Source organism: Thunnus albacares, chromosome 16 (assembly GCF_914725855.1).
Source record: "Thunnus albacares chromosome 16, fThuAlb1.1, whole genome shotgun sequence".
NCBI classification, from domain to species: Eukaryota; Metazoa; Chordata; class Actinopteri; order Scombriformes; family Scombridae; genus Thunnus; species Thunnus albacares.
Window position 1 is genome coordinate 16,708,563 of NC_058121.1, and position 12,268 is coordinate 16,720,830.

General features: G+C 40.6%; 2 protein-coding genes across 2 annotated transcripts; both read right to left on the reverse strand.

Annotated features, from left to right (window-relative positions):
- Positions 1–2,039: 2,039 nt before the first annotated feature.
- On the reverse strand, positions 2,040–5,371 carry LOC122965548 (E3 ubiquitin-protein ligase rnf146-like). The gene is made up of 2 exons (XM_044329684.1): positions 5,144–5,371; positions 2,040–4,516 (listed from the first exon to the last, which is right to left on the reverse strand). Exons 1-2 carry the CDS (start codon positions 5,149–5,151, stop codon positions 3,424–3,426), a joined length of 1,101 nt encoding a protein of 366 aa, XP_044185619.1. The 5' UTR covers positions 5,152–5,371; the 3' UTR covers positions 2,040–3,423.
- Positions 5,372–6,108: 737 nt separating this feature from the next.
- On the reverse strand, positions 6,109–9,148 carry LOC122965637 (R-spondin-3-like). The gene is made up of 5 exons (XM_044329791.1): positions 9,109–9,148; positions 8,055–8,246; positions 7,600–7,740; positions 7,129–7,275; positions 6,109–7,004 (listed from the first exon to the last, which is right to left on the reverse strand). Exons 1-5 carry the CDS (start codon positions 9,146–9,148, stop codon positions 6,808–6,810), a joined length of 717 nt encoding a protein of 238 aa, XP_044185726.1. The 3' UTR covers positions 6,109–6,807.
- Between the last annotated feature and the right edge of the window lie 3,120 nt (positions 9,149–12,268).

Consider the following 12,268-nt stretch of genomic DNA (forward strand, 5'->3'; position numbering starts at 1 on the left):
TTTTTAAGTGTTTATTAATGTACAGTTTTTGACAGCAAGTATAATATGTTGTCATTCATGAGTTACAGTTGTTGACAAATACATTAATAAACACTTCTTACAATCTGCTTACAACTATATTGTAGAGTATTATAAACCATTTATTAAATGTTTGAATACTGCTTATAAATGCTAAATAGGGGGACTTTAAGTAAAGTGTTACCAGAGCACCAAATAAATCAATTTCCAAAAGCAGTTAGTTATAAAACATCCCTGTCAACATGACCATGTGGGCTGACATATCAGTCACACTAGGGCATTTTACAGGGTGAGATATGAATGTGTCCATTGCTTATGAATTATGGTGGTTACAAGTAGCAGATGCTCCCCAGATGTGGAATATTTGTTTGTTATCATATGGGTTAAACTTGTCTGATCGACTATTAAACTTAGGTGGCTTTATATGCTAGTGTGTGCATTTAAATAATATATCTTTTTAATCTAATCCCACTCATTTGCTAATTATCAAAGTCACAATGTACAGTATATATCACAAAGAGGATTGTAAATGAATTTGTGTTTTCTTAAGAAGTGCAAGATGTTACAAGGACGTGATGTTACGAGGACATGAATTCAAATATGTAGTAATGATGGCTGTGATGATATATGGAGAGGGATAAATATGGGCTGCAGATGTAAATTATCCCCAAAAGTATTCAAAAGCAGAGAAGTATCCTTTGCCAATCAACATTTTGCCACCGTCGCCATTGTACTCAGCTCTATGGAGGCCCTCAAAAGACACCAGAGCTTGGCTCATTAAACCGTGATTCTAATTCAAGTCACAGTCCGACTCCACACACTGAGCCTGTGGTTTGCTTCAGATAGCAAATGCTGCACGTCAGCTGCATTGGTGGCAGTGGTCTTGCTTTTGGCGATGTCTCATCTTCCCATAAACCTGTGCATTTAAGAGCATACACTTTAGTCTGGACTAGTCCTGTAACTGTAGCAGTTCCTTTTCAGCAATATGAGACGAGACCAAAATCACAAGGCTGTAAATATGACCACTGTTGTGCTGTATGCAGAGAGAAGATTAAGAAAAGATGATATAGCTTTGGTTGAAAGAGGATAAACTGATTACTATACACATTTACTGGACATCAGCTCTGAGCCATAGTTTCTGGCTTTCTATACACCTACACTCAAAACATTTCTATCAAGCCCCTCAGCAATTGCAAAAGGAAGAACTTGAACATCAAAGTTACTATTATAATAACATATTCTAAGATATTTTGCAAAAAGAGCTTAGTCCCTTTAAAAATGCCGAACAAATACAGAATATATTTCTGTCTCCAGGTATGACCACACAGGTTGTCGGTTAGGGCTGCAACTAACAATTATTTCTGTTCATCAAATGATCGAATAATCAGTTGCTTTTTATTTTAATTAATTAATTAACCGCTTAGTCGATACAATTGGCAGAAAATGGTGAAAATGGTGAAAAATGCCCCCCACAATATGCATTCAAGTCACTCACCCTTCAGACTTTCAATTATTTCTTATCATTTCTCTAAATGCAAAGACTTTTAGGTGATTTATACCACGTTCTACAATTTTAGTGCTCTACTCATATTTTTCTTTTTGTGTTGAAACATCTAGAAATAGAAAATAGCAGCAGAAATAGCAGATAAGTATTAAATGAACACAAGGGAACAAATATATTCTTCTGCCTTAATTAAAGCTGAAGAATCTCTTGTTAAGCTCTGTGTACACTGGGAAAACATCTACAGCCAAGAGCCATAATAGCCTTGCTGGATCATTGGCAGGTTTTCAACCACTGGAGCCTGTGAGGGGGTCTCAGACAACAGGTGGGGGGGTGGGAAAGGTCCACTTAATTTTGGCAACAGCTCCATCATGTGGAGTTTTTAAGGTACACTGCACTAAAATCAGGACACATATTGCAAACAGGCCTGTGGATCAGCGCCACACGTTCCATTAATTCTGTCATATATTCCACTTTGTATTCCTTCATTAAAAAAAAAAAACATAAATCAGCCAACATGTGATTTTAAATTATAGACAAACACTTTTAATAACTTGACAAAACACCACTGGCGCTACATCACACAAACAGTTTGTTTTAGGTAATTCAGATAAGACACCAACAATGAAAAGACAAAACAGTTGAAATAATAGCAGCTGGAGTGAAATGGTGAAAGAAAAAAAAAAAAAAAAGTACAGCGTGTGGAAGGACAGCTAAAGTTCGTCCAAGTACATGTCGATGCCAGTGCTTTGATAGTATCTTCTATCAAAAGTACTATGACGAGAAATAGAAATCCAAATGTGCCTCTCTACATATAGCCTGATACTTTCCAGTGGTTCTGCCAGTAGCTTTTCAACACCCAACACCACTTGCAACAACACAAACACACATCATTATTAAAACAAGACTTCCACACTAAAGCAGAGGGAATATACTCGTTCCCACTCATATGCTTAAACACATATACACACACACACACACACACACACACAAACTCCAGTCTAAATAGTTATTAATTAGGTCTCGATTAAACTTCTTAACTTCAAAAAACCGTAATCAGCAAAGCATGAAAAAGGAAGCATTTTTTACCCTCTGTACTGTAACTGGTACATGAGGTGCTACATTTTAGCTTGATTTTCACACAATCACTTGCAAAGAGTGAAAGAAACTTACAAAATAAAGATTGGAAAACAATGAGATGTAATTTCACTGAGGTTGTATTGCACTGTCATAAACTGGTGTACAGGCGGTGACAGATGGTAGTTTTTGGATGACCTTGCTCAAGAAGTTGCCACAGTTGGTCACATTTTTTAGGCCTGGAAACAGGACTGATTGTTATGTGTTACTACATAACCTGTTGCTGAGAGTGATGCATACCATTTCCACATATATTGCTGGCTAAAACTAGCTTTTAAAGTTTTTAATGAAAGGCTTGTTAAAGGTCCCTTGAAATGGCTTCAAGATTTTAACTTTTGCTTATGGTTTCAGGTGTTTCCACAAAAGACACAAAGTTGGGTTTTTTTTACCTACATGCAAGTGGAGGACAACAAGGGACACATTTTAACCAGGTGTTAAGTTTATATATTAGTAGTGGAAATTATAACCTGTTTTACTGTCACTAATACTAGTTACTTGCATGTTGTGGAGGATGGAAGGTTGGCAAGATCCCCCATAAAATTAAGGTTTGACTTTTGTGATAAAAATGGGTGAAATCACATCATATTTTGGATATGATAAATGGGGGGGGGGGGGGGAGACACACCCAGTGACACAAATAACAACACTTTTTTTTTTCATTTCATGGGACCTTTAAAGATGCATACCTACTTTCACACTTTTTTGCTGAACTGACAAGAGTTTAAGATCTGTCATCTGTAAAAGAACAGAACCACTGTCCGTCACGGTCACACTTCTGTCACAGTGCACTGTCCATCGGGGCTACGTGAGCGGAGACTGAGTGCAGAACTGGATGGCCCGCCCCTCGGAGGCATTCTGGCCGGCTGGGTCTCTCTTAGCTGTCTTTGCCTATGTCTTCGCCATGGCATCGATCCTGCTCTCTCTCTTTCCAACTCTTGCCTCTCCTCCTCACTCTCACTGCTGCCAGATGTGTACTCATACGTCTGGTTATGAAGCTCATCGTCTCCTTCCACCTCTCCTCCCTCCGGCTGGCTGATTATAAGCTGGGAGAGAGACTCCTCCAGGGTTGAGGGTGAGGACGATGGAGGACTGGTGAGATGGCGGCCCAGGAGTGTTGGAGGTCTAACAGGGGGGAGAGACGCCAAAATCCCGAAGGTCGTAGGCTGTGATTGGCCTGCAGTGTCTGATCCGTCAGCTGAACTGACACGTTCTGTTGCTGCTGGGGTGACTGGTACTGGTAAAGCAGGGATGGGTGCAGGTTCAGGGTCTAACCTCAGTCCTGCCACTCCCTTCTTAGGGATATCTACAATATCCCTCTTTATCTTGCGCCTGCGGCCATGCTCATTTCGTCGATATTGCACCATGTTCTCCAGATCGGCCACATATAGAAATCCTGCAATCAGCATCTCTATGTTTTTCCTGCCCTTCGCAAAGGCCTCCTCCAGCTCCCGCGTGGTCCTCTCATCATACTGCCACCAGCCGTTGCGCCCCTCATAGTACCATGCATAGTCCCCACGGGAACCACTCCCCGCCACTCCACCTCGGCTCACCCCTGCAGCTGCTGCTTTCAGTTCTTCAGGTGAGAGGAGAACTGGCCTCTCCAGGAAGTCCTCTGGGACCTCCTGCCGACAGAGAGCGCAGCGCTTGCTGTGCCAGGAGGCGCCTTTCACACACAGGAAACAGAAGACATGGCAGCAAGGGAGGCGTACAGGGTGGACGCAGCTCTGCAGGCAGATGGCACACTCTGGGGTGGAAGTGGAGCTGGAACCAGCTGTACAACAGTTATCTTCTGTTTCCTCTATCAGCTTGGAGGGAGCCGGGTCGCTTACTGAACAGTCCACTTCTCCACAGCCTGCCATGCTGCAGAGAGAAACACAGGACTGTCACGGCAGACCTGGCAGGACAATGCTGTATTGCACAGTTGCAAACTGATTCAGTGATCATAATAATAAAGACATGCGATTTGGTGCCGGTCCCACTTGACATGCGCAGCGCTGTTGACAGTTTTTGGAAACGCCCTCATACACACAGAGCATGAGTTGCGGCGTTGCAAATAGAGGTTACCTCAATTAAATGAACTTTCCAAATAACGCTAGTCTGGCAAGCTGAAGAGTGTGATATAAGAGTTCATTGTTAAGAGTTAACGTTATATTTTAATGTTATCAAAAGTCCCTTTCTGCTGACTGACAGAGCATCCACCCAACTAGCTACTACTAAGCTAACGTTAGCTAACTTACTAATTTGCTAATGGCACTGCATTAACAAAGCTAAAACTACATTCATTGCAATAATGTCAGCGGCTTGTCTGTTCAATGTGAAGTGATACTATTAAAAAAAAGCACATACGCTAAGTTTAGGGCAAGCCAAACATCTCCCCAGCTAACGTTAGGCTAACGTCAACTTGACAGCCGTTTTAGCATATGTAGTTAGCATGTTAGCTGTCACTATGCTTCCTTAATAACTTCTCTATTCATACAGGCTACTCACCTGAACATTGGGATGCCTCTAGAAGCGTCCTTAGCAGAAGCGCAGATGAAGATATTTATATGGCCACATTTATGTTTAGTTGTAAAGTTAGTGTGCGCCAAGTAATGACTGTTGTTGCTGTTAGAGGACAGCTCTAGACAAGCCCAACTGACTTCACTGCACCTGGATCGGTCTCACGTCGTTTGCAACGTCAATCTACGTGTTCTGTAGATCTACTGTAGCCGCGCACAGCCCGTACCGTGTGCAATATTTTTTTTTTCCTAGGACGGCGAGGTTATGACCCATTCTCCTCTGCCTCTGATTGGCTTAACCACAAACCAATCGCACTCCTCATGCCTAAACCTAACCAACCTGACCAACGCAGGCGATGAGTACTAGCCAATCAGAGGCAGAGTAGGACAGGTCATGACTTCGCTATCCTAGGGAATAAAAATTGGCGTAATGTGTATTCAGGACGACGCATTCATGAATCAGCTAAGAGCACAATGAGCAGTCGAGAAAAAAGACGCAAGTTTCACCCATTTACAAATAGGGCAGAGTTTCTGAGTATTACTGACCTTCCTCTTTTCCCAGTGGACATTTTTGTTTTGGTATAATAGTTTAAATCATTATTTCATTCATTCATTCAGTCATAAAATATCCACACATACAAATAATGAATGGTAAATTCAATACATAGTTGTACAATTGTTATACACACACACACACACACACACATACATATACATATACATATACATATACATATACATACATATATATATATATATATATATATATATATATATATATATATATATATATATATATATACTTTTTTTTTGATTGAAGCAATACAAGAAAATGTAGTATTACGGAATTATTACAATTGTTTTTATTGTATTCAAATTTGGTAATCAGTAGCCTACAGTATGTTCAGAGGTATAGGCCTAAATTAGAGCTTACAATTCCATATGGGCCTTTTTTCACAGCAGATATTTTCACTGGTCCTAGTAACAAATTCACATCTTACTAACACCATTAGTGATGGCTCTGTTCTATTCAAGCGTCCTTCAAGCCACGTGACAGCAAGCCAGAAGGCACAATACGAAGACCCAGAAACCAAAGAAACTAATAGAATTCATTTAGTCTTGGGATTTTCCTGCTGTCACATGTGAGTACAGCTGTTTTCTGTCCTTAGAGGGGCAATGTTTTGATAAACATTATATACATCTTAATGAAATGTATTACAAGTAAGAAGACAGTCACTCAGGAGTCTTCACAAAAATGCCAAAAGGCATACACTCAACTACAGTCATCTCAGGCCATCAGTCCGTAAAACCAAAATCTAATTTTACCATGGCTGGCCACCAGTGGCATCAATTCAGTATAAGCACTGTTCATATAATAGATCCAGATGAGTCCAAAGGTGGTGCAAAGATGTTGAATTTCTTGGAAGAAAAAAAAAAGTTATAATGGATTTTGATCATATTCATCCATCCTTTCTATTAACTTCTGCTGGAATGCATATAAAAATCAGTTTTATTTGAGATGAATACAGTTTTACTTTTACATTTTTACAATTTACAAGAATAATCCACATTTTTTTAGTTTCCACCTAATGTAAAATGTGATTGTGTCAAAGATTTCAGCAAATATTTCAGAAGGATCTCCCTTTGAATTTATTACAGCTTATTTCGTCTCAGTCTCTTTTTGATGACACACTTCCTGGTCTCTGACACGTGAGGGCAGGGGTCACCGATATTAGTTGGGGAGCGCAGGACTTGTCGGGTACGTGTCTCCTTTCCCTTCCTGTGGGCCCGCGTGCCGCGTTTCCGAACACATGGACCCCACTCTGTCCATTCCCCTACCTCACAGTGCACTATGAAATGAGAAAAAAGTGACAGTGTGACACATGCTGAGACTTGAATGCATTAATGTTATTTGTGGTGGTGTGTGTGTGATATTTCAAAATGTATGGGGGGCGTTACTGAGATATCTTTTACCTTGGGGGATGCACTGCATAAGCTGTACATCTGGCTCAAATCCGCTCGGGCAGGTGAGGTGGCACTCGCCATCGAGGAAGTACAGGTCTGCTCTACACCTCATACACATGTTCCTCCTCTCACACAGCTCACAGCCTACAGGGCAGTCTGAGACAGAGGGACACAAACATATTACAATGTGCTGCAGTTTCCTGACATCATGGAAAAGCTCATTTCATTGTATTGTATTTCTTCTTAATGGAACAATGAACATAGCCAAAAATGACACACATTACAAAAATGAAGCGAAAATAACCACAGAAACCTCAAGTTCTTGTGTGGAAAAATATTTTCTCACTTCAAGAGGATTTTTCGTTTTTTCCACTGAATTCCGATGCTGCCAGAGTGTTTTGTTAGAGCTTAGTGGCTAAATATTTTTCCTGGCAAGGCCCTTTGTGAATATTTTTGCTATAATGAAGAGCAGAGTCTCACCTGTGCATTCCCGCATTGCTGTGTTTGCCGTCAGCCCCTTTGGACAGCTGTTTTCACATTTGCCCCGGAACAGGAAGTGGCCCGGATGACAGCGTGTGCAGAAAGTTTCACTGAAGCAGGACGCGCAGTCCTCCTTGCACTCTGCGGGCCAATGGGAATTAACCTTTGTCAGTGCAGAGTGACTGAGACACCAAAATATGTGTGTGTTTCCCTCTCTTAACATTGACTTTCACTTTGTAGTATTTTCATTTTTGGGTATTTAAAACATTACAGAGGGCTTTGAATCAGAGTTGTTCATCTACTGTAAACATAATATAGCAGTAAAGCCACCTATCAATCTAAGTGTTGGTTCTATGAAATCAAACATATTCAATTTAGTCTAGTCTCACTTATGCTTTCTCAAAATACATTATATCGTCACTCCATCACTCTTACATATGTTCTTCGGTACCTACTGGTGCAGGTGTTGATTTGTGGTGAGCGGGTGCCATAGTGACCCCGGGGGCACGTTGACAGACAGGTACCCCTCTGCCTCATCCCATCCATCTCCAGGTGGAAGAAGAGGCGAGGTTTACAGGACAGACAGCCATTCAGGGTCGAGCAGGTCGCACAACCTGTCTGGCAGAGTCTGCTCACTGAGGAGCTACCTGCCGTGAGTTAGAGGTAAATTAAAATAAAAAGTGCGTATGTGCACACGGAGGGGATGGTTTAACTGGTGATGTCTGAATCCAATAACAGTGAGTGGGTTTCCTAATCTTTCTGTGTTCGTGCAAATGAAATAGAATAAAATACTTAACTGCTTTGTTTTATGACAACAGAGCCAACAGACAAAGCCACGCTTTCACATTTGTAGTGTGCAAGTGGGTGAAACCAACGGAAATCTATGACCACAATGTTCCCTGAAAGCACACACTTATTGCCTCCATATGTAGTGTCTGTCTACTGTTTTCTATTTTCTACCAGACAAATTGGGAAAGATAAGTCACATATCACAGGAGCTTTATCTAATAATACTATTGAAGAGATGGGAACGACAAGTCATGCATGAACACTTACGTCTGTATCGCAGAATCTTTGCGTTATCTTGAGCCTTTGTGAGATTCATAAAGTGCAGAATCCAAAGTAATGATGCTATCCGCATTTTCCTTCACCTTTAGTACGGCATTGATCCAGTCAGCAAAGACACCTTGCATCACATCCCATATCTCATCTTAAATTTTTTTTAAAAAAAGTCTCTGAATTGCTCTACAAAATTAATTCAAATGGACCCATGTAGATAAAACAGTCAGGGCAAGACAGCAGTCGAGTGCAGAGTCTGGCTGAATGGTTTTCTTGAGGGAAAAAATCCCATGTGTAGTCCATGAGATCACTCACAGAACCCCATAAAAAATGCAAACAGAAGAGGAACCATCATATGATAGCAGCAACCCAGATCAAATGTAAAGTTTGGGTAAGCTGCTGTGGGTTTGTCCCTGTTTCCCCTCGCACACTCTCATACTCTCCCCCCACCCTTCCTCTCCCGTGTTTCTCGACCCTCCTCCTGAGCCATCATCACATCAGCAGCAGCACACAGAACGTGAATAATAACACAGTACTTTCTATACTGAAAGTAAACTTTTGTCCTCATCTGACACATATTCTGTTAATAAAGTTCTCCATGCTTTATTAAAGTTCCCCTCCGCTCAAAAAGTATGTTTTGCTAACTGTTCATTTGGATGTTTGACCTTGTGTGTGCACAGTTTGACATTAGAAGCCTGGTTTCACATTAATCTGCTGAGAGGGAAATGTTTCTCTGAGCTTTAACACTTGTACATATGAGCATGATTTTGTATCATCGCAATTAGTTTAGAAGCCAGACATGGTCTGATATGCAAAAAAACATTTGAAATGAAAAATATTGGCGTATTCATAGGAGTAGATTTAAGAATTTCTAACAAGGTTATTGAATTTTTTGTGGAAAAAAAGACAAAAATTACTATTCAAATCAGAGTATTTCTATATGACTTATAACAGGTCTGGATTGGGCTTATAGGGGGGTCTTTAAATTATTATTTTTTTTTTTACAATTCTGTTAAATCCTTTTAAACAGATATAGTACAATATAATACAGACATCATAAGATAAGATTGGTAAGAAAACATTATTTTGTCAAATACATTTATTTTCAAATGACTGTCCAAAGTATTACCATGCAAGACTCCAAGATGTAAACTTTCAATCTTGTCCGACAACAGGTGGTTCATCGCATGTTTGTAGGTGAGTGTGGCATCTTTAAATCTTGAGTCACATCTTTAAATCATTGGCAAACCTGCTGGCAAAGGGGCGGGTGTGTGACTGTGAAAACAAAATATCCCCTCATTTGGTTCCATTTAAAATAGAGGGACATGAATATGTTTTTTGAAGCATATCATCACAAAATTAACACCAGCTTTTCAAAGTCTCCTCACACAGACCGGATTGCGTCACTATAATGGAATAAATAGGAATTTAAAAAAAACAAAAAAACAACAACATTCACTGCAGGAAAAAACTGCAATTCCCATGTGCCCACACTTTTTATATTTAGATCAGCTTTAGACGTCATCGGGCACTGCGTGTTTCCCATTAAGGACGGATTCAGGAAATGAAAACCCAAAAATACAGGATGATTTGACTACCTCCCAATGAGAAAACAAAAAACTGAGTGCTGGAGGTGTCAGAAAGCATCTGCGATTCCCACAAAAACACTGGAAGGTGATGAAAACTGCGGTCCTCCAGAGGATTTATTGTTTGGCATCCCCGTGTGTATTATCGCCTGTTTTGGGAACTCTGTGGTTCTTGATCCACTTCTCCAAAACAGATTTGAACTCTCCGGTGTTCCCCTTCATGCAACAGGCTTTTCCTGGAATTGCTTTCTCTCTTCATGTCATGAATCTCTGCTCGGTCCATATTCTTTTCAGGACCTGTCAAATCTAATAGAATCAAAAATTGCTAATAGAATCAAGAATTGCTAATAAGCCAAGTTTGGTGATGCTTATTTCTAAATGCCTTGGGATATTGTTGTTCAACTAAAATAATAATATTCCTGCTCATAGCAAAGACATGAACAGAAACCGGTGACACACTTGAAACCATGTGCTCTTTATTAAGACAGAACAGTCATCATAATAACATATCTGCCAAAACGTACTGCCGTGCTCTCTGATTTCTTGACTGATTTCTGAACAAAAAAGTGACTCAGCAGGAGATTTGCAGCGGGATTTTACACTGGGGCTGATTTATCTGTGAGAGAGCTAAAAGACACTGCCAGACGCTGGCTTAAATTGTCAACAGGTGCTCACACACGAACACACAAACACACACACACCGAACAGGCAACGCACGCAAAGGCCAAGGCTACTTCTTTATTTTGATAGAGAAAGAAGAGTTTGTTTTGCAAATCCCTCAAGAACAAGAGCAAACCTAGAGAGGAGGATGATAAAATAACACTTCTGTGGAGCCTGTGGATGTGCAGCCAGCTGCTGCAGAGGGATATCATCCATCAATGCATGCAGAAGATTTATAGATTAGATTGTGCCTGCAAAGCACCGAAAAGAGAGTACAAAGAGGTTTAACTCTCTTGTCACTAACAAGGAGTAAATGCCAGCTGGAAACTTGGGAGCAAGCAAAGACAACAAAGTGATAAGAGTTTGTTTTATAATAGAAAACGTACGCAGATGTGTTGTCAATGATAATACCCTCCATCTTGAGAATACATGAATCAAGGAGAGGACAGAGAGGCTCCTGAGAGAGAGAATAAGGGGGGTGTTAGGGGTTCAAAGTTCACAAGGGTGGGGCTTCACAAGCCTAGAAAGAAGAAAATAACCAGTGGAGGCCGTGGAATGTCTGGACTGCCAGGAAGAACAAGGGAGAAAGTAAAAGGATAAAGATGGAGCAGGCAAAGGAGCGAGACAACCCAATGAATAATAAACCGCAAAGTCAGGGACCAATGTAAACCATATGGACATGTGCCTTGTATTCATGTTCATGTAAACCATCATAACATCAAATACAAGCTGAGGTTGAACCTTTGGCACCTTTGCAATAAAGGTCAGTACTTTTGACACCAAGACACTTGGATAGATGGTATTAAACAGCTCAAAATGGTCCAGTTTAACTTTAAGCATCCTCAAGGTTCTGGTGGAGCAGACACATAACATTGTTTTCAATAATTTAGTACGACTGAGCAATTTAACATTACAGATTTGACCACAGGTATACCCGGCTAAGAAGAAATGTCTTTCTGTGAAGGACCCTGTAGTGATAAAGGATGAGAAGGTTAGCATCTCAGCACACGGATAATCTATGTAGCATGGAGAGGCAAGGAATTCGAGAGGAGGCTGAGCCCATGCTCGGTAAAGAGGCCGTGAAGCGTGCAGCTTAAAACACAGATCATGATGGATGATAGAAGAGCCAGACAGGAGCTCAAGAGACCTGGATACACCATAATCTGAGCCATCTACAACTTTGAGGATCAAAGCTTTTAATACATTCAACATATTTAGAGACAATCCTGCATTAAATGTTGCAAATTATTCTGCTCTCATTTGGAATATTGCTGGTAAATATTCATGTTTGATAGTGTCTACCTTCTGCTGTACAACTCAGTCTGGGAACTACAGATTTTTGAAGGCTTTGCAGTGAACATTAC